The sequence below is a fragment of the Fukomys damarensis genome, unplaced genomic scaffold, assembly GCF_012274545.1.
Source record: "Fukomys damarensis isolate Sample0158 unplaced genomic scaffold, DMR_v1.0_HiC HiC_scaffold_16, whole genome shotgun sequence".
In the NCBI taxonomy this organism is placed as follows: Eukaryota; Metazoa; Chordata; class Mammalia; order Rodentia; family Bathyergidae; genus Fukomys; species Fukomys damarensis.
The window spans coordinates 52,288,172-52,314,364 of record NW_022900928.1 but is presented as its reverse complement, the minus strand read 5'-3'; the positions used below and the strand labels follow the sequence as shown (position 1 = coordinate 52,314,364).

The following is a 26,193-nucleotide window of genomic DNA, read 5'->3' as shown; positions in this document are numbered from 1 at the left end:
AATAAGGGAAAAGAAAAAAATGTGAGAGAATGAAAAGATGAAAATAAAGTGTTTGTAGATGGGGAGGGGAGGAGGGGGTGAAGGGAGGGCAGAGGTAAGGGGAAAAAATGAGAATCAAGACTTGTCATGTAGAGGTACAAGATCCCAACAATGAATGTAACTGTACTGTATCCCTAAAATGTACCAATAAACTCAATTAAAGCTGAAAAAAAAAAAAAGATATACCAAAGGGCCAGGGATTTAGCTCAGCGGCAGTGTACCTGCCTTATAAGCACAAGGTTCTGAGATTGATCCCTGGTAACAAAAAAAAGTATAACAAGACACATAGAGACAGCAGTGAAGACATCAATCACTTACCTCATCACCAGATTCCAGCAGAGCTCTCTCACAAGGCAGAAAGACATAAGCATCATTCTAAATTATTATATTCCTTACCTTGGCGATTAATTTTGAAATATTTTAGTCAACTTACCTGCTTTAGAACCCACTGCAAAGCCTTTTCAAAATAATTTGCAATCCAGTTTTCAAGATTATTTCTATACTTAACTGGCTGATTCCTCAACCAAGATTTTATCAAAGAATTAACATCTGTCTCTTCATCGCTAAGAGATTAGCACAAAAACATATAAGAAATTATTTAGAAATTACAAATTTAATTTCAAATAAATTCCTACTTTAAGATGAATTATTCCACATATATTTTACCTTCTAGAGTACAAGAGTTAGTTTGGTTACTTCTGTATGGTTAATAATTAATAGTACTCCATTCCGCTATTAACAGATCCCTATTTGGGCTTTCACAGAGCAAGCACTCAAATTTAACTGTAAATTTACCTCTTACTCTACTTTTCCCACAAAATTTTAAGTAAATGACAATTTTTTATAAATGCTGCTATGAAACTATAAATGTAGTTGTTTTAATAATTAATACCTCATATTAACTGAAGTTCATGACTAATTTAAAGTAGTAACATTTGACAATATTGTCAAAGAAATAAACAATTTTAAAACACAACCTGAACCTAATTGATTGTACTATCATGTGTCTCATACTTTCTTGGTTTCAAATGGCCCCAAATAGTGAGCACTTTATATGGGGTGATAAATAACAAGTTCTAAAATAGTAAATCAAAAAAGTAAAATAAAACTTCCTTATGACAATTTATTACATTTTGGGAAATGAAATTGGTTCAAAAAACTATGCTTTGATATGTGACAACCATATGATATATAAATTATTCATTTTTGCTCTTTAAACTTCTTCCAAATACATTGAAGAAGAAAATTAAAGGGGTTTTCAATTTGTAAAATGAAAAAATTGGACTATAGAACCTACTGAAATGAGTTAGCCCTACAATTCTATATATGCAAGATTCTATAATTAAAATGTCACTGAGCTTTAAATTATCAGTGCCTACTTCTTAATTAGTGTGTTCACTTCTTTGAACTGAACTATAATGTTTAAATAAAGAAAGAAATAAAATAAAATATTTGCTGTTCCCCTAAATAAACAAAAATGTTATTTAGGTAATTATAATACAACTAAACTGCTAAAATAACTGAACTGAAATATAACAAAACAATTTTGAATGAATTAAACCCTCACAAAAAAGAAAATATATTTAAATAAATTATTATTAAATTAAAAATTTAAATACATTAAAATAATATTATATATTTTATACTTATGTGATTTCCTATAAAACAACATAAAAATTCTCTATGGCTTACCTAAGAAATATCATTCCCATTCTAGATATTGTGGCTGGTGAAGCACAGCTTAAATCATGAGTTTCAAATACAAAGTTAACATTTGGGCCAAATTGAATCCTTTCTCCACTAGGCATCGTGAGGAGTCGATTATCGTCCAGCACAGAATTCAGAGATTCTACCCATTCAGGGTCAATATCACCATCACAGATTATCCATGAGCTGATATCTGCTTCCAAACCACAACAGAGGAGATTGTTAATACATATGTGTGCATATGTAGTGATAATATTATTAAAGCTGAATATTAGGAACAAAAAGATGATCGAGCTGAAATTTCTCATGTGACTTTTACTACAGATTTGCTAAAACACAAAACAAAACAAAAAACTCATGCTGTCTCAGCTAGTCATGTTAGTTACCATGTGAAAATGTTTTGGTATCCACACCCTTCCCTCCTCAAAAAAACAGTAGTATAGAAGACAAGTTTCTATTCACATGAGATACCTATAAAAAATTCTTCAAATTGTTGTTTTTTTCCATGACACAAGAATATGCTAAAGATATCTCTCTCAGAAAATAGATAAAACTCAATTTTCAGTGTCCCACATGAAAAATAATAGACTACTGTCCCTTTTTTTACATATGAAAATATGATTTCAAGGGGAAAAAGCAGTGATCAGGTTGTGTGCAGATTTTTTCAAGGACATTTTATATCCTCCTGACTAAACTGGAAGTAGTTCAAGATGTACTTAAAATTTGTAACAATTAAAAGAGGAAAATGCTATCAATAAAAGCATGAGAAATAAATGAAGGTAATATAATAACAGATCTTCATTTATTAGGAAATGAAGAAACTACGCTAAAATCCCTTCCAATGTCCAATTGTAATTCCAATTAGAATTCCAATATCTTCCAATTTCATTGAGTGCCTTAAGAAAACAACTATTAAATTATGACCTATCAAAAACTGAGTCTCCTCTGGTTCTGGAAAAAAAATTCTCTAATGGCCGGGTGTGGTGGCACAGGCCTGTAATCCCAGCACTTGGGAGGCTGAGGCAAGAGGATCGCTGTGAGTTCAAGATCAGCCTGGGCTACATAGTGAGTTCTAGGTCAATCTCAATTACATAGTAAGACCCTGTCTCAAAAAAAACAAAACAAACAAACAAACAAAATCTCTTAAAAAGCAAGTCAAAAAAAATTAGACTAGGAAGTCTCCTGTTTTACTACTTAAAATTTCAAAATTATTTAAAACAATCTATTCAAATTGTCAGATTAAGTGTTCACACACAGCAACTATGAGGCATTATGACCTCAACTAACAATCAAAAATTTTATATTTCTTCAGTAAATTAGTCTAGATTACAATTTATACATTACTGAGTTTTGACTGTACAGTACTAAAATTGTAAGATAGCACTGAGTCAAAATTATACCATATGCTAATAAAATATCAAAAACATTATAGTTTACAGTAATGTCTAAATCTTGATAAGGACAACATTATAGGCCAGTCCTATTATTCTCTAAGAACTGTTATGTAAATCAATGAATTACATAGTAGAGACTGACCTTGTGGTTCCCGAACTACTTGACGAGCACTATTTGTCAAAACACCATCAGACCATTCTCTTGTATCCATGTCAATATGGCCTAATAGTTGATGCCTAGGCATAGCTTTTGGATTCATAGTATACTGCTTTACTGCTTTGCCAATTTTACAGAGTGCTGCCCTTAACATTCTCCAAAGAGTTGATTTGCCAGAACCACTTGGACCAACAATAACAACACCCATTCTCTGGCGTAACTGTTCATACAATTCTAAAGCTTTCTTGATCTAGTAGAAACAAAGTATGTTTATATATTAAATTATGCACATTTCTGCTTCTATTCTACATAATTGTTCTATTCCAAACATGTAAATTCAGTCTTTGATTTTCTCAATGGAAGATAAAACCTTAAACAGAACAACAGCTAAACAAATTTAAACATTTATTACAATAAAATCTTCAAATTCAATTTTTTAAAAATAAGTAAAGACACTTTCCATGTATTTAACAATACAATAGGCTATTATTTTCTTTACTTATTTTTACATAAAAATACAACATATTCATTATTTTATTCACTTATTCATTCATTCATTTTATATCTTACATCTCTCACATATTGTTTGAGGAAAAAGTATTCACTTTAACTACTGTACATAAATAGATTCATTAAAAAGTTTCTCCAGGGAAATTACCAAAGTGAAACTAAATCATATATAATCAATTACCAAAAGTATATGTGATGGATTTATTAAAAGTCATATAATATATAGAGATGCTACCTTCCATGGAGATTAGCTGGTGTGAGAGAATCAACATTAATGAAATATGAAAATATCAAACATGTACAAAGAAATAATATTTTCTTTATGCAGTACTTGGAATGGAACCCAGGGATACTCTACCTCTGAACTCTATCCCTAGCCCTTTTTATTTTTTATTCTGAGACAGAGTTTCCCTATGTCACCCTGATGAGACCTATGTCAGCCTTCCAGGGGTAATGAAAACACTTAGCAAAAGGCTATAATCAGGACTTTAAAATCAGAGAAGCCTTCCCTGAGCAAGTAAGAATAATGCTGAAGGAGGAAAGATAAGTTCAAAAATGTATGGTAAGAATAATTAATAATTACCCAGTAAAAAGTAATAATAACTATTATAAAATATTCTTGACAGTTACCTGATTGGGTATGATTTCATAATTGGCCTCTTCAAAGACTTGCTTTAATGCAGTACTTAGTTGATCATATTCTACTTCTTTAAAGTCAATTCCAGGAAAGACATCTTTAATCAGTTCATCAAATCGGGTGCAATCAGCAAACGTAAACTTCGACATTGTATTAAGCCGCAATGCTTGTACTACAACACGACTTTCATAAGCTAGAGAAAAGGCTTCATCTTAAAATTATTTGTTATCAGTTTAATGACCACAAAGTTTGTAAGTTTATTCTACTGGCTTCAAAAGAATTATTAATTAAATGATGCACGAGACACATTTAAAGACATATTAAATCATGTAAACTGGCAAATACATTATCTTTTGACTATTGAAAAATGAGGATCACTAGGTAGAGTTATGAACTCTTTTCCATGGGATTTGAATTCTAGCATAAATTCAGACAGAAATGAAAACCATTATCACTCGTAATACTCTACCTTTTACATTATATGACATGCTTGTTGTAACTCTATAAAGTTGGTAAGAAAGTATTACTGTTATTATTCCAGTTTTATATATGAGAACATAAAGTCTCTAACAGTTTAAATATCTTGCCTGAGAAAGCACAATACTATGGCTGGTATTCAAATCTAGGTAAACTAATTCTTTTTTTTTTGGAATTGAATTTATTGGTACTTTTTAGGTATACAATACAGTTACATTCATCATTGGGATCTGGTACCTTTACATAATGTATCTTGGTTCTTATTTTTTTCCCATCCCCCAGCCCTCCCTTCACCCCCTCCACCCTTCCCTATTTACAAAGACTTTGTTTCAATTTTTTCCTTTTCTCATATTTTTTCTTTTATCTTCTTTCCTTTCCCACTTCCCCTACTCCTTTAGTCCCTCCCTTCACCCCCTCCACCCTTCCCTATTTACAAAGACTTTGTTTCAATTTTTTCCCTTTCTCATATTTTTTCTTTTATCTTCTTTCCTTTCCCACTTCCCCTACTCCTTTAGTCCTTTTCTTCCTATTTCACACTATCAATTTTACAATATGAACCTTATTTACATTTTAAGGTTTTCACACCAGAGAGACTATTCAATATTTACACATGCCCTGTACGTAAACTAATTATAAATGCAACTATCTCTCCAAATATATTACCTCCTAGAGATTTTATGTCCTAAACCTGAAAATAATACAATGAGCAGCAATCTTTGATCAGCCTCTTCTTAGACCAAATATACATATTAATATCATCGTCTAGCCCTTATTTTCAAAGATATTAGCTAATGATTTATAATATACACAAAAGCAAATATATACATGTATATTTAGCTTGGAATATATCTCTATAATGGTTTAATATTGCTACATTTAAATATAAAGAGATTTGGTTGCCCTAGAGTTCATTTCAAGCACTCAATTAACCATTTTTATTTTCTAAATGTATGGTTTAAAAGTGTCTTTAAAAATCACCAAAGACAACTGGAAAATAGTTATTTAGGTACTTTAAAAACAGCTATATCTACCTCTGCATATGTCAACCTAATAATAGAGCTAAAAGCATCCTTTTAAAATATGTATGTGTATATGTATATATATATATACTTGATTTTTTTCAATTCCAAACAGATAATTTCATATAGTTCTTTTTGTTATGTTGCCCTTATTGTTACAATATCTTGACACAATTTTTCACAGAAACTTGAAGAGGCTGAAAATTCACCCTTTCAGAAGGCATATATCCATTGGTAAAGGGCAATCAATTATCCTGAGTGGAAAATGAATTACTTTACAGGAGTGAAATATAATAGGAATATACATGAGTCCATACTTATATAACTATATAATTTAATAAGTACAAAAATGAAAAAAAGAGATAACTCTAATCGAACAATTTCAAATAATAATGCAGATATTCCACTTCTAAGAAGTAGAGTTTAAGGAGTGCCTCCTTATTTTCAGAGTATGCCAGATTTTTTTAACATGCTTCCATAAAGTAGGAAGCAGGAAAAATATAACTTTATAGTGGAGAGATAGGCAAACACTAACTTAGCCAAATGATAAAAAAGAAGATAGGCAGTGATGTCATGTAGTTCTTATATACTCATTGGTACAATGTGAGAGAGCACTGTACCTCCACCCTACTATTACCAAACATTCATAATCAGGTATATTGTTTTTTAAAGAGAAAAACTTTCATGTGTTTCTAAAGTTTGTGGATCTACTCTACACCTCTTTATCAAAAATTTTGGGAGTAGAGCTGAACAAACTGGTTTAATAAGCCACTAGGTGATTCTAATGGGCATTAAAGTTTAAGAACAAGTAGATTACACTATTTCTTTAGAGCTACCAACTATTTAATATTTAATATACATGTTAAAGTTCTTATAGAAGAGACTGAGGGTATAGCTTGTCATAGACTACATGTCAAGCACAAACAAGGGTCAGGTTTTAATCTCTAGCACCCTCCATCCCAAATTATTAGAGGACATCACATTAAAAACTAAAATAATAAATTTAGTTTAAAAAATAACATAAAAAATGATTCCATTAGGTGTGACAAAAGTACACTATGAATGTGAGATTTCAACGTTAGGCAAAACTGGGGTCAGAGTATACAAAAACAATTTATACTGTATAACTTTTCTGTAAACATAAAACTTTTCCAAATTAAAACTTGTTGTTTTTTTTTAAATAAGCTACTGAATTGGTATAATCAATGATACCATTTTTTCCAGTGCCATTTTTCTTCAACTGTCTAAGAAGATTTCCACTTCCTCTCAGAACCGTCTTCAAAGCTCTTAAACCCCAATCATAATGTTGCTGAGGTGTCAAAAGTTCCCTGAAAGACATGGAAATATTGAAGTATCAAGTAGCTATAAGAATTTATTTTCATTAACACAGCCAAAGAATTATAAAACCTAACCACCAACACATAGAAAGGAATACTGATATTCCTTTAATTATATAAACAGACAATCTCAAAAAATGATCACTGAAGTAAGCAACTAAAAACAGATGGTTCACAAAGATCAAAATTAACCTTTGATGGGCCTGGGATTTAGCCCAGTGGTTCTATCGCCTACCTCACAAGTGCAAGGTCCTGAGTTCAATCCCCCAGTATAAAAAAAAATTTTAACTTTTTATGAACTGGCTAATTATCTTAATAAAAACACTAAACAACAATCTGTTACCTTTATTCTTTTTGATGTCATTTCGTTTTTTTTCTTTTTTCTTTTTTTTTTGAGACGGGTCTCACTATATAGTTGAGACTGATCTGTAACTCACTATGTAGCCCAGGCTGGTCTCAAACTCACAGCGATCCTCCTGCCTCAGCCTCCCGAGTGCTGGGATTACAGGTGTGAGCCACCATGCCTGGCTGTTACCTTTATTCTTAAAGACTATAATGAACCCTCCTTCTCCTCCATCTCTGGCACTATCTCATTCCCTACTATCTCTTAAGTGATGTAAAACAAAATTTTAGGTTGTGCCAAAGAAGCCAAGAGTCAGCCTCTACTACTAGAAAACCTAAGTGGAAAAATGTAAAACATTCCCTGCAAAGATCAGATTTTGAATTGTCAGCTGGTAAATTAATTCATTAAGAATCATTTACCTAGTGCTCTAATACAAATATCTGAAGAAAAAAGATCAACTAAGTTATCAGAAAAAAATGAGTTCGGAACCAGAAGTTTTTCTGTATTTTTGTTTTTTTCTTGAAAGTATAATCTTCCAGACCAGGCATGGTGGAACACACTGAAAATCCCAGTGTTGAGAGGCTGAGGCAGGAAGATCGCCATGATGTCAAAGCCAGCCTGGGCTACATAATGAGTTCAAAGCCAGACTGAACTATGCAGTAAGAATCTGTCTCAAACAAAAAACAAACAACAAAAAGTAAATTTTTTCACCAGGTATGGTAGCAAACACTTGGTACTAAGTATCAAATAATCCCAGCATTCTGAGGCTGAAGAATAAAGATCCTAAATTTCTGCCTGGCTAGGTAATTCAGAATGTTCATAAGAATCTGTCCCAATTTTTTTTTTTTTTTTATAGACTGGGAATGTAGCTCTATGGGAAGGCCCAGGGCTCAACTCCGAGTACTAAAAATAATAATAATAATAATAATAATTAATAATAATAATAACCATAATCAATCATTGGTAATACAAGATACAGAAGTATTAAAGAAGAAAACTCACCTAGACAGGTTGAAAATAGCTACCAATTTTCTTCCCAATACTTTAGCATCTTTAAATCCTTCTGAATAGAGAATAACTTCTGCAATAAGCTCATTGTCTGGATGAGACATAGCTACTGGCCTGAAAAGCTGTTTAAGATTATCAGGCAGTTTCTGTCTTCCTCCATAACCTTTTCCAGCAGGATTCATAGTGATAAAAATTCCAGAATTAGAATTTAATTCTACCTGAAATATTTAGAGTATATGATTCAGAAATCTGAAATTATAAATATATATTGCTTAGAGAAATTTTATTATACAAGACTTACATCTTAACAAAAAGCTACCTCCAGTCTGCTAGCCATCTCCATACTAAACATAAAATACTCTTTAGAAATGCACTGCTTTACACAGGTTCTTCCAATCAGGTGTTTAAAACTAAAAGTTTAATGGCTGGGGGTTTAGCTCAGTGGTATTGCTGCCTGCCTTGCACGCACAAGGCCCTGAGTTCTATCCCTGGTACAAAAAACAAAAACAAAAACAAAAAAACCTGAAAGTTTAAGAAAAGATAACTAATTTGAATTCCACTCACTCATTCAACATGTGTTTAATAAAAGCCTTTTTCTGTGCTAGTACACAGAGACAACTCTGAAATAGAGTTGATAATGGCCTGTGCCTTTCTGAAACATAAACATAGTATTACACAGAAGCACTCTTTGTGGGATAAATGTTAGGACATGGAAGAGTAGAATGTCATGAGAGCACCTAGAAGTAGCATTTTTAATGCAGCTAAGACTCAAAGTAAATTACTAAGTGTAAAAAATAAAGGAACAATTGGTAAGTAGAAACACCTACAGCAGTGAAGGCAAGAAATGTGGCTACAAAAGAAAAAAGAGAGAAAGAAGGTGTTGAAAGGGGAGATGAATTAAATTAAGGTTTGTTTATGCTTTAAGTATTATAAGACAGAAAGGATATGACTACACTTGAAGGCCAAAAAGGCAGCAGTAGAAGAGGGAAGGCTGAATCTCTAGAACAGGGAGAAATTACAAGGTCTCTGGAAAATACATTCCAAAGTATAGGTGGATAGATTAGTACTGTTTAGGAAAAAAGAACAACTCTAAGAGGAAAAAAAAGGTAAATGTGGAAGAAGGTAATTTCAATATTAGAGAGGTAATTCTTAATTATTTTTCTTTAATTTGTGAAGAAGTTAAGCACCATGTAAATAACATATTAACACCGTGGAACTGTCTTACTTTCTTAGAATACCTAGAGAAGTACGTGTTGTGCAAAGGTTATTATGGATAACAGGATAATTTCACAGTTCGTACAACTTCTAGTGTGCTCAGCAATACATATATGTAGAAAACATTTATATCAGTGGTACAAACAAGTTTACATTTTAATGACATGAATGAATATCTCCTATTGGGAGAAGTGATGAACAAAATAGCTGAGTGTTTATTGTTTTAACACTCAAGTAGTGGTTAAAAGCATGTGCTTCACATGTAGATAGGCCTAGGTTCGATTCCCAGCTCCACTACAGTATCAAATCCTGGTTTCTTCATTCATAAAATAGAAAATAGTATGGGCCAGGGATTTAGCTCAGTGCTGCTGCTGTCTGCCTGGCAAGCGCAAGGACCCGAGTTCAATCCCTGGTACCACCCCCCCCAAAAAAAAAGAAAAGAAAAAGAAAACAATAAATTTATTACCTATATCAAAACGTTGTAGCATTATAGACAGTACATTAAAGTGGTAAATACAGTGCCCATACAAATAAAAAAATATATATAACATATAATATAATCATACAAATACTGTTATAAATGACTTATTCCATATTGAAAGTTTAAAGATTAATTGTGAAAGTGGAACCAAAAAAGGATAAGAAATCTCAGGGACATTTATAAATAAAAAGCTTAGCATACTGGTCACAGTTTAGAAACAAGAGTACAAGACAAATAGAGAATAAAACCTGAGTATAAGTAATGCCAAGTCTTACAAAATATTTCAATTATTTAAATTCCCAATATATTCTTTACCTCTTTGCCAAGCAGTTCACACACAGTTCTATGATTCTTCAAAGCATCTTGAATTGTCTGGATTTGCATAGATATGGCTGACAGTACAGATTCTTCCAGTCTGTTGAATTCATCAAAACAACCCCAGGCCCCACATTTTACCAAACCAACAAATATTCGCCCCATTGACTTCACATCGATGCCCTTTAAAATGATAATAAAAATGTTTATTAAAAATAATTGAAATATCTAATAATAATTTAATATTTCATGTCATTCAATGATAATAATTTCACCCATATGTGTCTCTTTTGCTCCTTTTAAAATAGGAATTAAGTAGCTACTCTTTCAAACTTCAGGGTGGATTCAAGGAATAAACAAACTAATGCACAGAAAAATGTTCTGAAAATTACACAGAACTAAACAAATGTAAGATTTTGTTTTAGATATTTTTTAAATTGAAATATAAATTTTATACAAAATGTTGTGAAAAGAGTAATTTTAAATGAATTTTTTCTTCTATTTAATATTCTCCTTACTAAAAAGCACTTTAAAAGTAAAAAGTAGAAAATTTCCTAAATTAGTACATGAAAACAAATCCAAACATATTTAACAAACCGTCACATATTTTCATAATGATTTATTCTACCTCATCACAATTAAAAACTAAAACTTGTCTTCCAAGAAGTCTACCCAATGCCTTCACTGATTCAGTTTTTCCAGTTCCAGCGGGTCCATAAGGATTTCCTCCAAGGCCCATCTTCATGGCTTGAGTGAGAGTCAGGTAGCACTTATCCGTCAGTGGAGTATAGACCAGCTTGGGAGCATTTCCCTACACGAGAGAAGCATGTCAGGGAATTCATATTCTACTCGACATTCACAAATATTTATATGGGGTGAGATTCTATACAAAAAGTTAAAAATGCAACAAACAGGTTAAAAAAATTTTAGCTCAGAAAACACCCAATATTTTTCTTAGAAAGAAACATTCTAAAGTACGGAGGAAGATTAACATTAGTTACTTCTCAGGCATGTATTTCATTCTATCCTCAATTACCATATTGTTAGGTTTCCATATAATTTCTAAAGTCCTTGACAATGGTAAAAAGACTGCTTTTAAAACAAACCAATCTAAAAATGTATTATACAATAAACATTCCATTTCATATTTTTAAATGTATGTAAATTATTTCTTAGACTCATGAGCAACACAAATCATAACTACACTGGAGAGTTCAAAGTACAATTAATTTAAATTTTTTATGAAAGTAGTAACTTCCTAAATAATTCTCAAACTTTTTAGATTGTAGGGAAGGCAGATTCTATTCTCAGCTGCTATTTATATGACTTTTCCTCAATTTAGGAACAGATTTGGATATCAAAATATATTTTGCTTTTGAAAAAGTCACATTCTACATAGATATCACCAATGTAACATTTTATAGAATTCAGTACAACACTGACAATATTTCAACATCGTGTAAGCAGAATTATATTTTATATTATTTTACATACTACCTTTTAAATTCTGGTAAAGAAAAAGAAAATAATACAAAAAATTATTTTGAAAAGTTACAATAGAAATAAAAGTATTTTTTCCAATAGCCTATTTCCTTTAAAGAATTTTTAATCAGAAAAATAAACCTCTTCTGGCACAATTCATACCTGATATTCATAAGTATACTGAAGTTCAGAATCTACCATTTGAACATAGCATGCATGATCACTTTTTATATAGAATCTGACTTGCTTTTTCCAAGCCCAGTCATCAGTTGTGTGAACTTGAAAGTGATTTAACTGCTTTACCACATCAATATTATGAATAATGTCCAGAATTAGTGCTTTAAGTTTAAGCTCCAGCATGCCTGCTTCTGCACACAAACATAACAGGTGGAAATATTAGCTAGTGACTTATTATGTATACAAATGATTTTTATTTAATTTAAATGGCAATTTCTTCACACATTCGAATAGCACAGCAATATAAATTGCATAAGCCAAAAAATGTCAGTAAAAAATAACGAAAACTGTAAAAACTTAGGACATCAAATCTCAATAAGAGAAAAAGCCTGATTTCTTATTTAAGGGAGTAAACATACTCTACTTTGTTTTTCTATCTAAATATAGGTTAAACAACTGGATATGTATTGAACTGCTTTTAGGTCTCTGAAAAGTAAAAAAAGGTAGACAAATTGGGAGATCAGAATTAGAAATACCACCAAACTAATGGCAAACATGTACCGCTTTCTTGTCGCCTTCCGCATACCACTTCTACACCAAATATAGTCAAAAATTCAGATTGATATGAACAAAGAATACCAAGAGAAGGCCTAATATGCTCAAGCTTGAGGTACAGGTAAGGCAACTGGGACCCAAAAGTTCCTAAACTCTGATAAAAGAAACATTTCTTCTAAAATTGGAAGAACTGTGATCCCGAGAGAGTAGGGCAAATCCCAGTTGCTTTTTCTCTCTTTGGTCAAGAAAATGTCAATTGGTCCAGTACACGGAGGCAGTCACAAAAAAGGATAGAAGAGAATAAAATACATGAAAGCCTACCTTTCTGGCCAAAGGATCAAGATGGAAAAGAGAGCCAGAAACATGGGAAGACCATGGAGAAGGAAGAAATCGGAAAATTATCCCATAAAATTGTTTATTAGTTTCTGGGCTCACTTCTAAGCTACACATGAATAGACGGCATTATAATAATAATTCAAAAACTCTGAAAAGTTAAGTACTATGTTGCATACATGTGGGATAGAATCTAATATTATAAAAACAGAAACTGACATTGCAATCACAACCCACAGAGCCTATGATCTAACTCGAGTTGCTTGAAAAAATAAAACATTCTCCAAAGGATTTAAACAAAACCAATACTCTCATAACAAAACATTCAAATGTTCAGAATATAATCCAAAATTATCCATCATGCAAAAAACAAAATAACCTGAATCTACATAAGAAATGACAACATGTATCAGGGCAAAAGATGACACAGATGTTGGAATTATCTAAAATACTTCTTCGAGTGGGCAGGGATTTAGCTCAGTGGTTCCACTGTATGCCTTGCACGTGAGAGGCCCCAAGTTCGATCCCTGGTGCCAAAAAATAAATTAATTAAAATACTTCTTTGGGCCATGGGTTTAGCTCAGTGGCGTCACTGCCTACCCTCATAAGCACAAGGACCCAAGTTCAATCCCCAGTATCAAAAAAAATTAATTAAATAAAAAAATACTTCTTCAAGCACAATTATAAAAATGATCCAAAAAATAAGTAAACACTCAAAAGTAAAGCGAGGGCTGGGGATTTAGTTCAGTGGTGCTGCCTCCTGCCTCGCAAGCACAAGGTCCTAAGTTCGATCCCCAGTACCAAAAATTAAAAAAAAAGTAAAATGAACACTCTTGAAAAACATGGCAAGAAAAAAATGTCAGCAATGAAATAAAAAACATGAAGGAAATGGAAATTAGAAAAGTAAAAAATACAGAACCAGAATTTAAAAAAAAATCACTGGATAGGCTCCTCATTAAAAGGAAAACTGAAAAAACATCAATGAATTTGAAGACAAAGCAGTACAAATTATCAAAGCTGAAGAGACTGGAAAAAATATTTTTATAAAAAACAGCCTTGCAGACCTAATGATCTAATATTCATAACATGAGAAACTCAGAAGAATAAAAGAAAGCATATTATACTGAGAAAGTATGAATAATGGCTGCAATCTTTCCAATTTTTTGTGAAAAATATAAGGCTACAGGTTCAAGTTCAGAGAACCTCAGATAGCCGGGCGTGGTGGCACTCGCCTGTAATCCCAGCACTCAGGAGGCTGAGGCAGAAGGATCGCTGTGAGTTCGAGACCAGCCTGGGCTACATAGTGAGTTCCAGGTAAGTCTCAACTACATAGTGAGACCCTGTCTCAAAAAAAAAAAAAACCCATCCAGAGAACCTCAGATAGGATAAATGCAAAAAAATCCATGGCTAGACACATAATTAAATTACTGAAAACTAAAGGAAAAGATTAAGTCTGCTTCCAAAACAAATAACATAATGCTTATAGAAAAATGTAGATTACTTATCAGAAAACATGGCAATCAAAGCAAAGCAGAATACCTTAAAATACCGAAAGAAAAGAACTATCAACCCACAATAACAACTAAAATAAGATAATCAGAATAAAGGTGAAAAAAGACATTCTAGGTTGAAGGAAAACAATGTGAATCCATAGCTAGCAAGCCCACACTACAAGGGATGATCAAAATATATAGTGAATATTTAATTTCTAAATTACAGTAAAAGGCACATTGCCATTAATCCCCCTCACTTCAAGCACATTATGCCAACATTACTGACACTTTCTGAAGCAGTTCTAGAAGTCTTCTTTCATATTTTTTATGAAGTATGATCAAAAATACAGTGAACTGTGCAGTTAAGTATCATGCAACAGAAAGGTAGGCTCATAAAAACATTGTGTTCTTACCCCCCTTATTCACCAGATCTAGAACCATGCAGCCTTTGGCTTTTCCCCAAAGTCAAAATGACAGTGAAAGGTTTGTCTTGAATAGATCAAGGATAAAGGCAGCCATGACAGCACAACTAAACGTTAAATCCTCACTAAAGAGGACCTTCACAACTGATTAAAAAAGCGGCAACGAGGATAGGAAAAGTGTGCTCAATGTGATGGGGAGTATTTTTGAAGGGGATTAACGGCAGTGTGTCTTTTACTGTAAAGGCATTTTTTCAAATTTAAATTTTTACCATAGTTTTCGATTACACTTGTAAAAGAACAGGAAAATGGTAACAGAAATCAGAATATCAGGAATGAAGGGCAACAGAAATGGTAAACATATAAGCATATGTAGCAGTTTATTGTCTTCTTGGATCTTTTTTAAATATGTTTGAGGGTTAAAAGCAAAAAAAAAAAAAAACCCCACAATTTCACAGATGTTTCCATGTGTATAGATGTAATATTGAGATAAATATAATATAAAATGGGGAATATAAAGAACTCTATATTGGATGAAGTTTCTACATTTGATTTAAAGTAGTACACTATTAATTCTAAGTACAATACAAAATGTTTAAAAATATATGTTCATATAGTAGATCACAGAGTCATCACCAAAATGAATGGACAGATAGACGAAAAGTCAGATGGATGGACACACAATTCAGAACAAAATAAATACATTAAAATGGGCTTAAACATTTGAACAACCCAAAACCAGGCAGGAAAAGAAACATTTCTGTCTATACCAGTATTCTCTGGATCCTCAGAACTTGTATCAATGTTGGTGTAGTGTTCTAATTTATTCACCAATTGTGTTTCAATCTGATGAAGACTATGATCTTTGATAGCATTTTCTACATCTTCAGTGAACTTAATCTGCTCTGCCAAGCATAATATCTATGGAATAAAAAAATTAGCTTAAAAAGGTGAGTTTTCTTAGAAACATTTTATAAATGTAGGGAAACACATCAATTCCTGAATTGTCAACTGTATACTAGACAGTTTTACCTGAATGTCATACTGGAACCTCAAATATTAACAGAGCAATACAGCAGTAGAAAAACAACTGTCTCAAGCTTCGTTCTTAGAACTCATCTGGTAGTACACTCCGCTATGTGTCTATTTTTTGATCCTAAAATACACCACGTTTATTGTACCCTAAGGGTCTTTGTACTTTTAGCCATTGATTCTCTTCTTAAATACCTTTTTTCAATCACAGAATACAGAGATATCAGAATACATGTATTCTATTTAATTTTTTAAAATCTAGCATTTCAAAAATCTTAGTATACTGCTAGAATATCTTAATTTTCTTTAAGATGTCTTAGTCTTTCAACCTAATATCCATAAACATAAATGTTTATAAAAAATCTGAAATGTTAACTCTGCTTAAGAGGATATATGTACTAGTGCAGTAGAGCAAGGCTTTTGATAAAGCAAATTATGTACTGAAAACCAGCCTCTGAAAATTTGTATCAAGACACTTTGATATAGTAATTGAATGAACAAGAAAAAAAATTTTTCTCCTTTAAACTAAAGATATGAGCTATCAACTTATAAAAACACTACACTTGTTGACAGTTTTCTACTGAACAGATTTTTTGATACATCATCATCCAGATGAATATCATCAAATCCCTATATTTCTTAGATTAATCCAGTTACCTATACAAACATTTTATAACATCATAGCCAGCTGGGCTTCTCTGTTACTCTAACTCATTCTATAAATATCATATTAAAATTATTATATGGAAGATAAAGCCAATTAGTAACTCTCCTGCACAGTTATCTCACTATACTAAGTGGTACAAACTCACTAGTTTCTTTAATCAAGTTATACAGTTAAGCATTTAAGCAGATCCTGAAAAAGACTTTGCTCTTTGACATACCCAAATGTTCACATGCTATTTCCAAGCCTAATGCCCAAATATTTAGATGGCCTTTCATCCAGTATTTCTTGAATTCCTGAATGAACATCAATAATCTCAGTTTTTAGACACTAACAGAATTAAATGTCAAGACATCTTGGATTCTCAAGTCACATCACCATTAAGATATTTGGTTAGGGAGTAATATTATTAATACCTAAAATGTAATAGTTACTAAGGGTGCTCTGTAAATATTTTATAACCTTCAAAATAATTTGATAATATAGTACTACTATAATCTATCTATGTATCAAACAAAATGTATCAGTCAGAAAATAAATGAAAAATGAATCATCACATGCGGGATATTTTTCACCTTCACCAGATTGCCACCTTTCTATATCAGACCTTCTCTATGTTACTCCAGGTCCTTATAAAAAGGTGACTGGATTAGCAGCACATAATTATACCAAGCATTTATGTAACTAGTTATACTATTCCAATCATTTTACACAAACACTTGGGATACATATTTTTCAGAGAATTAATTTCCAATGAACTACAATCCTTTATTAAGATAGACAATAACTATTTACATTTTAAGAATTTGCATTTTTACTCGACTGCTCAAGAACCTAGAGATAATTTTCAGGTTAAAATCTGATAACTTTTTTGGCCTGTTGTTTTCCAGTATATCTCTCAATGCAACTGTCCCTAACTCAATTATTAGCCAATTCTTGCTTTTATGGACTTTTTAATTTTGTCTTCTATTTTAAATCAATTTAAGCCCTATTTAAAAGTGGACAAAATACTAGCAAGCATTTTCAGAGATAATAAAGCAGCTTAATTCTAAATCTGCAACAGTAATCACTAATGGTTAGTTTTACTTTTCTCTAAGAAAAATTTTTTAAAACACATTATAGAGTTCAATCCCTGGTACCAAAAAGAAAAAAAGAACACATTTTAGTTTGCTTCAAAATATAAAAAGATAAAACAGACACATATGATGAAATAGCTCAGAATCTAAATGTTCCATATTTTCTACTTAACATCTCATACTTTAAGAGAACCAACATAAAAACTTGTTCCAACAGGTAATTTTTTTTTTTTTAATCTATAAAGCATGTGCCGGGCATGGTGGCACACGCCTGTAATCCCAGCACGCAGGAGGCTGAGGCAGGAGGATCTCTGTGAGATTGAAAGCAGCCTGGGCTACTAGTGAGTTCCAGGTCAGTCTCAACTACATAGTGAGACCCTGTCTTCAAAATAAATTAATTAATTAATTAATTAATAAAAATAAATAAATAAAAAGCAAGTAAGTTTGAATGCTATTTGGCAGATTTCAATGTGAGAATTCTCAATGCCTACATCAACCCTAATGACAAAAGTTCACAAGGACCTACACTGACAGCATTAGTTGGGCCCAATCCGAACAGGGCAAAACTGGTAGCACAAGTCTTACTAGCACTATACTTTGAAAAGGCCTGGAACAAGTTTTTAAGCTATGTATCTAGTATCCAATGTTCCAAGAAGGAACTTCTGTTATTACTGAGCCACAGTATGTTTATATCCCACCATGTGACCTAGTTCTCCAATTCCCTGCTGATATTCCAGTTCAGTGTTGTGATTACATTTCAGATCTAAATTAACACTCTGCTACACTCCTGCCGGCTCCATATTCTTAAGATGATCCCATGAGAGAGATGGTGATAATGTTATATATCCTATTAGTCTCTATCAATGATAGACTAAATTTCTGGAACTAGGAAGTTCCTATATGCTTGATTCCCTTCCCTGTTCTATTCATCATTGGCATGGGTTAATTAGATCTCAACAAGCTCTCTGCTTGAAAGTATTAGAATTATAGCAAACTAATCAAGCTAGAAGATAATTTCATTACCATGAAGTTCATCCTTCACATTTTAGAGTTGAAGAAACAGATCCAGAAGTTTAGCGATCTGTCCACTCTAATGCTAGTGAGAACTTTCATTCTTAGGGATTGAAGGTAGACATTGAGATGTTGACTTCTCACAGGAAAATCTACCTAATAGTTTGCAAGGTTATTTACTTTTTAGATTAAGAATATAGTAGCTATTTTTATATTGGTTCTCTTCAAATGCAAGAGGTTAAATAACAAGTGTTCCAGTTGTCTGGGCTTTCTAACATCAAGGTAAAGGGTATTTCCACAATTCCATGCCCACCTATATTCCAGACATACACACTTTACCTGTGAAGGAAACAGAGATGGGTCAATTGCACCTTGTGAACTTTGCCCAGCAGTAACACATTCCTTCAACAACTGTTTCAAAGTCTGCTTCATTTCCAAGGCTAAATCATTTAACCAACTCTAAAAATTAGAAAACAATATAATCATAAAGCAAATAATTTATTGACAGACATTATTTATAATTCTTTGACTCTCATAATCCCAAAATGTGCAAAATGGCATATATAATTCTTTTTTGTATTAATAAATGGTTCATAAAGAATGGGAAACTAGAGACATTTATAGGGAAATGGATGCACATTGAGGTGATACTCTTAAGTGAAATAAATAGGACACACGAGTAAATACTGAATAGTTTCTCTGGTGTGAAACACTAAATTGTAAATAAGGTTCAAATGGTGTAATTGATAGTGTGAAATAGGAAGAAAATGGCTAAAGGGGAAGTGGGAAGAAGAGGGGAAAGGAAACAAGGGAAAAGAAAAAATATGAAAAAATGGAAACAAAGTCTTTGTAAATAGGGAAAGGGGAAGGGGTTGAAGGAAGGGCTGGGGTACGGGGGGAAAAAAGAACAAAGATATATCATGTAAAGATAAAAGATCCCAATGATAAACGTAACTGTACTATTTGCTTTAAATGTACCAACAAACTTAATGGGAAGATAAATAAATGAATGGCTCAAATACTTTGAAAAAAAATGTTTTTACCTTTTGAGATACTAATGAGTATGAAAGCTCATGTATGTGGGCAGCTATATCATAACAATTATGTCTACAAAAATCAATATACTATGAACATTTAAAAAGTTGCCCATTCCTTTCATCATTGAGAAAAACAAGCTAGATAGCTAAACCAATAATTCACAGTCACAATGACCGTGCAGTCTCCCGGTTCATGCTATCCCAGTGATCAGAGAATCAAAGAGATGCATTCAAGGAAGACATGGCTTCATTAGACTTAACCATATAATATGAGGTGGCATAGGGAAGACAGGGTATTAGGCTGCTTTGTTAAACAAAATTAACTTTACTTCAAAGTCAAAACAATATATTTTTGTACTCAATGATAAAATTTCATGACGTTTAAATGAATAATGATTGATAAAATAATGACTCTGTATCACTACTTTAAAAGTATCATTGGTGGGCCAGGGATTTAGCTCAGTTTTTTGCCACTGCCTGTTCTGGCAAGCGCAAGGACCAGAGTTTGATCCCCAGTACCAAAACAAAACAACAAAAAAAGTATAATTGGCAATGAAATACAAAGGCAAAACTGAAATCTTAGTTTTTCATCATCCACTTAAATTTTAGCTTTATCTTAAGTGAAATAAATAAGACATACATGTGTAAATACCAAATAGTTTCACGTGTGAACAATTTTGATCCCCAGTACCAAAACAAAACAACAAAAAAAGTATAATTGGCAATGAAATACAAAGGCAAAACTGAAATCTTAGTTTTTCATCATCCACTTAAATTTTAGCTTTATCTTAAGTGAAATAAATAAGACATACATGTGTAAATACCAAATAGTTTCACTGGTGTGAAAAACTAAAAGTGTGAATAAGACCCAAATTGTATAAATGATAATGTGAAATAGGAAGAAAAGGGTTAAAAGTGCAGGAGAAGTGGGAAGGGTAGGGGAAAGGAAATAAGGGAAAAGATAAAAATATGAGAAAAGGAAAATATGGAAACAAAGTCTTTGTAAATAGGAGAGGGTGGAGGGGGTGAAGGGAGAGCCAGGGGTAGGAGGAAAAAATGAGAACCAAGATCTGTCATGTGAAGATACAAGATCCCAGTGATAAATGTAACTGTACTGTTTACTTAAAAAGTACCAATAAACTTCATGGAAAAAAAATAATAATAAATTTTAGCTTTATTTTTAATCTATACAGCACACAGCATGAACCTCTGCCCATGTTAAAGCCACTGAAGCTAGAATAAGAATCTGGTTTTTCAGGCCATGAAGATACTGCTTTGCTAATCACAAGAGCTTCCAGAGTATCAGCTTTCCATTTGCTGGCATAATAAATGCCCTAATCCAGTTACTAAAACTTAAAATTCCTCTTCTCTATGTTGTGCCAATAAATTAAAGAAGGAAAACAACAAAATTCTTAAACATGGGAGCTACTTAGGATAATTACCTGATTTATATATTTAACATACAATAAAAGGTTGAGACCTAACCAAGAACAAATATTTCACAGGCCTGTACAGATATGCACATCCTAAGGTATGGCCTCTGGCTTCCATTTGGAAGATAATTTTGGAACCAGAGAATTTCAATGTGATATAAACTATTATTGACTACTTTCAGCTATATGTCTATAATAGGTCTTCGATTACTTCCAGTCCTAGAAATATTAATCAATGGTTGTTCTATAAAAGCAATAGTTTCTAGTTTACTTGTTCACCTAAACGATCTCATACAATTCATATTTTCAAGAATAAAGAGAAGTAGGAATTATTTAGTACTTATACAAAGTACGAAATACTTATGTTCCAAGGATTATACACTGTACCTGAATTCAATGATCTCACTCAATTTTCAATAGGAAATTTTTGCAACAGATATTAATGTTTCCCTTTCACTGATAAGAAAACTGAGACTCTAAGTCACAAAGCTAATAATCATGGACTTTTTGACTGCAAAACCAGTTATTCTCCTAATTACATGCTACCTTTCAAAGACCCAAAATCCATATTCTTTTTAATATCCAAAAACTTTGAGCCTGGCTGGGGATTTAGCTCAGTGGCACCGCATCTGCCTCACAATACAGGGTCCTGCATTTGATCCCCTGGAAAAAAAAAAAAAAAAAAATCAAAAAAAAAAAAAAAAAAAAAAAAAAAAAAAAAAAAAAAAACCTGCACCTAACAAAACAAAGCATTCCCAAAGATATGAGTTTCCTAAACAACATAAATTAATCAACTCTATCCTACAAATTGACTAAATTTTTTTATACAAATTCTCTTATGTTATTTCTTTTTATTATGTTAATTCTATTTTTATTTCTTACCTCTACATTGTTTGATAGAAGAACTTTATTTTTTAAAGGTACAACTTCTCCCTCTAAAGATTTCATTGCAGTTATATGTTTTGATTCCTCATCAAAGCACACACTGTTAATACCTGTTACAGGAAAGCAAAGATTCAATTATAAAAGGATATACAGTTGCAGGGATGGTGAGCCACCATGCTGAGCGAAGAAAAGCAAAACAAATCGATGCATAAAAATACATAGTGGGGAATTCATTTATATGTTCTAGGAATAAGAGAAATTAATCCAAAGTGGTAAAAACCAGATCAGTGACAGAGTAAATGGTGAAAAATGACTGTAAAAAGAAATGAGGGAACGTTGATGAAAATGTTTTGTATCTTCACTGAAAGAGTGGTTACACAAGTGTATATATTTGTCAAAATTAATCAAATTTCTTAAAGTATGAACATTGTATTGTATGTAAATTATAGATCAATAAAATTTAGGATACTGAAAAACTTTCCTAGATGAGTTACAAAAGCAACGATTGTATATAGCATTTAGATATGAGACAAAAGAGGGAATTGGGAGAGTAAATAAATCTTCCCTCAAATTCTCACATTACTTTTAGTACAAAATAAGTGAACATGTGATCTCATTTTCATCTGCAAAAAAGTTATTATTTTCAATATAAAGAAGAAAATTAAATTTCAGAGAGGTAAATTCTATTAAAGAGTTTGAGTACAAGCTCTCTGATTCTAACAACTCTATTACTTTCTAGGCTCATATAACAAGTATAGACATAAACATACTAAATCTGCAGATGTACAGAGTTGGCAAATACTTGTGCAAAGGACCAGACAGCAAATATTTTAAATTTTATGGGACATGAGATTTCTGTGCTAAATACTCAACTCTGGAATCATAACACAAAAGCAGTTATGGATAACATGTAAAACAAATGAGCATTGCTATCATCCTATAAAACTTTATTTAAACTTAAGAAAAAAAAGGCAGTAAGACTGATTTAGCCCATGGGCTATTAGTTTGCTGATTCCTGATTGTAAATGAAAGCAAGAATTGTTTATTTTTCTATTTTTCTGGTACTGGGATTTGAATCTAGGGCCTTGCATTGAGCTATATCCCCAGCCTTCCTCCTTTTTTTTCTCTTTCTCTCTTTCTTTCTTTCAAGGCAGGGTTTCATTAAATTGCTAAGTTGCCAAGGCTGGGCTTAAACTTAACAATCCTCCTGCCTCAGCCTACAATCCTTTACTTCTTAAAGTTACTTTGAAAAATATAGCTCATTGTCAAAGAAATTAAATACTGTGAAAAAAAATCATCACTACTGAATATTTCTACATGGCTATTTTTCCTTACTGAGAGTTTATATTTAATAATGAAAAAAGCACATTTTCCTTCACATTCAGGCTTTTACACAGCCTATCCTCTCTGGCTGACCACCCTTCTTCTAAGGCCTATATATTTATTCATCAGTTCTAACCTTAAATGTTATATTCTCCACAGTGCTGTGTAACTGCACTAAATCCCCTCATAAATACAGCTACAACACTATATACATATGTATGTCATAAGGTCACAATGTATTATAGTTGTCAAATTACTAGCTTGTCTCCCCTATTAAACTCTTTTTTGAGTACATGAATTATATTTTATTCAAGTGCATAACAGATAGTTGAAACAAAGAAATATCTACTGAATAAACAGTAAATCTTACCAGCAAATAGCTTCTTAAGGTGTGACTGAATCACTGATGGGTTAGTAGACTGGCCCAGTATTTCTAATAAGTCATCATCACCAATAAAATAAAATCTTGGGAATGCTGAACGTTTTTCCTAATAAAAAACAAAAATTAAAAATAGCTTTCTTTTAAAATAATGAAGATATTAAATGCTTCACAATTTATTACATATAGATAGCTTTAAAAAAAAATACCTCCAAAAATTCATTCAATGATTTCTGACATCTTTGAAGCTGATCAAGTATCATTAGTAGAGCATTTCTGATTCCTGCATGTGTAGTTAATGTTGTGACTCTATTGTCTTTCTTGATGTCAGTCATTATTGATCTACAAAAGAAAAGTTATTTCCCCATATATTAATAGTTTCGTAGCTGAGAGATATTTATTTTTCCATCTGCTTAAAATAAATTGAGGTAACATTATTAACAATTTAAATTATGCTAAAAATTAATGTCTAATTATGATTTTTCTCTTTTCACAGTGCAATTTCTCTTATTTCATTTCTTCATTAAACACATTAAGTCCTATCTCAGAGAATGGTCTGATGATAAAGACATTAAATAATTTTTAAAATATTTAAATAAAGCTAGGCATGGTGGAACACCCCTGTAATCCCAGCTGCTAAGGATATTAAGGCAGAAGGATTGCACATTCAAAGCCAGCCTGGAAATTTAGCCAGACTCTGTCTCTGTCTCTGTCTCTGTCTCTCTCTCTCTCTCTCTCTCTCTCTCACACACACACACACACACACACACACGAGGTGGGAGGTATGGTGGTAAGGTAAAGTGCAAAGTACTGTTAAGGTGGCTACTAAATATGACTTTGAAGAAGTTATTTTAAGTGAGATACAAATGATGAATAAAAAGAAAGTCAATTCTGGCAAAGATCCTGGGAAAGAGCTATATATATGGCATAGTCAAAATATAGTGAATGTTTACATGAAAAATAATTTATTACAGTAGAAGACCCACTAACATTAATCCTCTTCAAAACCTCCCCCACTACCTTCAACCACACTTATCACATCATTCTTTCCACTTTCTGAAGCAGTTCTGAAAGTCCTCTTTCATATCTTTATAAGGTGTGATCAAAAATACAGTAAATGTTTTTGTCATGTGTCATCCAATAGAAGAGTGCGCTCCTAATGTAAAAACAATACAGTGTCCTCATCTACCTTACTCACCGGCTCTGGTACTATTCAACATCTGGCTCTTCCCCAGTCAAAGTAACCATGAAAGGTAAATGTTTAGAATTGATTTAGGACATGTGCCCAACACAACAAAACTGAAGATATAACAGAAGACTTCCAGAACTGCTTTAGAAAGTGGCAAGGATAAGTATATTCAAAGCATGGAGTAGTATTCTAAGGAGAACTAATGGAAAGTGTCTTTCACTGTAAAAAGTTTGTTTGTTTGTTTGTTTTAAACATTCACTGTAATTTTTTATCACATCTTCTCTTATCTGAGAAACTAAAGGTTGGAATTACTGAAGCAAAAAAAAAAAAGAAGAAGAAAAGTAAAGGTTAAAGAAATGGACAAGAGGAAGATCATGATTTATACTTAGACCAACGAAAAATTGTTTGACAGCTTTGTTGGTGAGAATGCAAGGAAAAATTAACCATTCTTCAGTGTTGGTGGGAATGTAAACTAGTACAATCACTATGGAAATCAGTATGGAGATTCCTCAAAAACCTAAAACCATAAATTCCATTTGACCCAGTTATTTCCCTTCTAGGTATCTTCCCAAAAGAGTCAAAGACATCATACTACAGTGATTCATGCATAATCATGTTTATAGCAGCACTACCCACGATAGCAAAATCTTGGAAGCAGTCTAACAAATAAATGGATAAAGAACATGGGCCATTAACGCACAGTGGAGTACCAGTCTACCATAAAGAATGATAAATTTGAGTCACTTGTAGAAAAATTGATGTACCTTGAGACCACAATGTTAAGTGAAATAAATCAGACAAAAAAGCTTAAATATCACATAATTTCTCTTATATTAGAAACTCAAAAATAATTTAAACAACAAATAATTTAAAGAACAATGAAAAGACAGACAATAAGAAATAGGAAATAGATCTTTGGTAAATGGAAAGAAGATCTTGAGATGAGGGTAAGGGAAGGGTAATAAAAAGAATTCATAGGGCTGGGGATTTAGCTCAGCGGTTCCGCCGCCTGCCTCATAAGCACCAAAGACCGGAGTTCGATCCCTGGTACAAAAAAAAAAAAAAA

General features: G+C 32.3%; 1 protein-coding gene across 1 annotated transcript in view; it reads right to left on the bottom strand.

The window, feature by feature from the left end:
- The window catches only part of Dync2h1 (dynein cytoplasmic 2 heavy chain 1), a 318,483-nt gene that overhangs the window by 255,021 nt on the left and 37,269 nt on the right, over positions 1-26,193 (bottom strand). Inside the window, exons 27-40 of the mRNA XM_033764303.1 lie at positions 24,148-24,280; positions 23,930-24,047; positions 22,234-22,346; positions 19,221-19,340; positions 15,869-16,019; positions 12,284-12,489; positions 11,268-11,450; positions 10,640-10,822; positions 8,623-8,846; positions 7,153-7,268; positions 4,438-4,637; positions 3,283-3,547; positions 1,732-1,939; positions 473-602 (exon numbers count right to left, since the gene is read on the bottom strand). Coding sequence (XP_033620194.1) covers positions 473-602; positions 1,732-1,939; positions 3,283-3,547; positions 4,438-4,637; positions 7,153-7,268; positions 8,623-8,846; positions 10,640-10,822; positions 11,268-11,450; positions 12,284-12,489; positions 15,869-16,019; positions 19,221-19,340; positions 22,234-22,346; positions 23,930-24,047; positions 24,148-24,280 — 2,350 coding nt within the window. The remainder of the gene's footprint in view (positions 1-472; positions 603-1,731; positions 1,940-3,282; positions 3,548-4,437; positions 4,638-7,152; positions 7,269-8,622; positions 8,847-10,639; positions 10,823-11,267; positions 11,451-12,283; positions 12,490-15,868; positions 16,020-19,220; positions 19,341-22,233; positions 22,347-23,929; positions 24,048-24,147; positions 24,281-26,193) is intronic.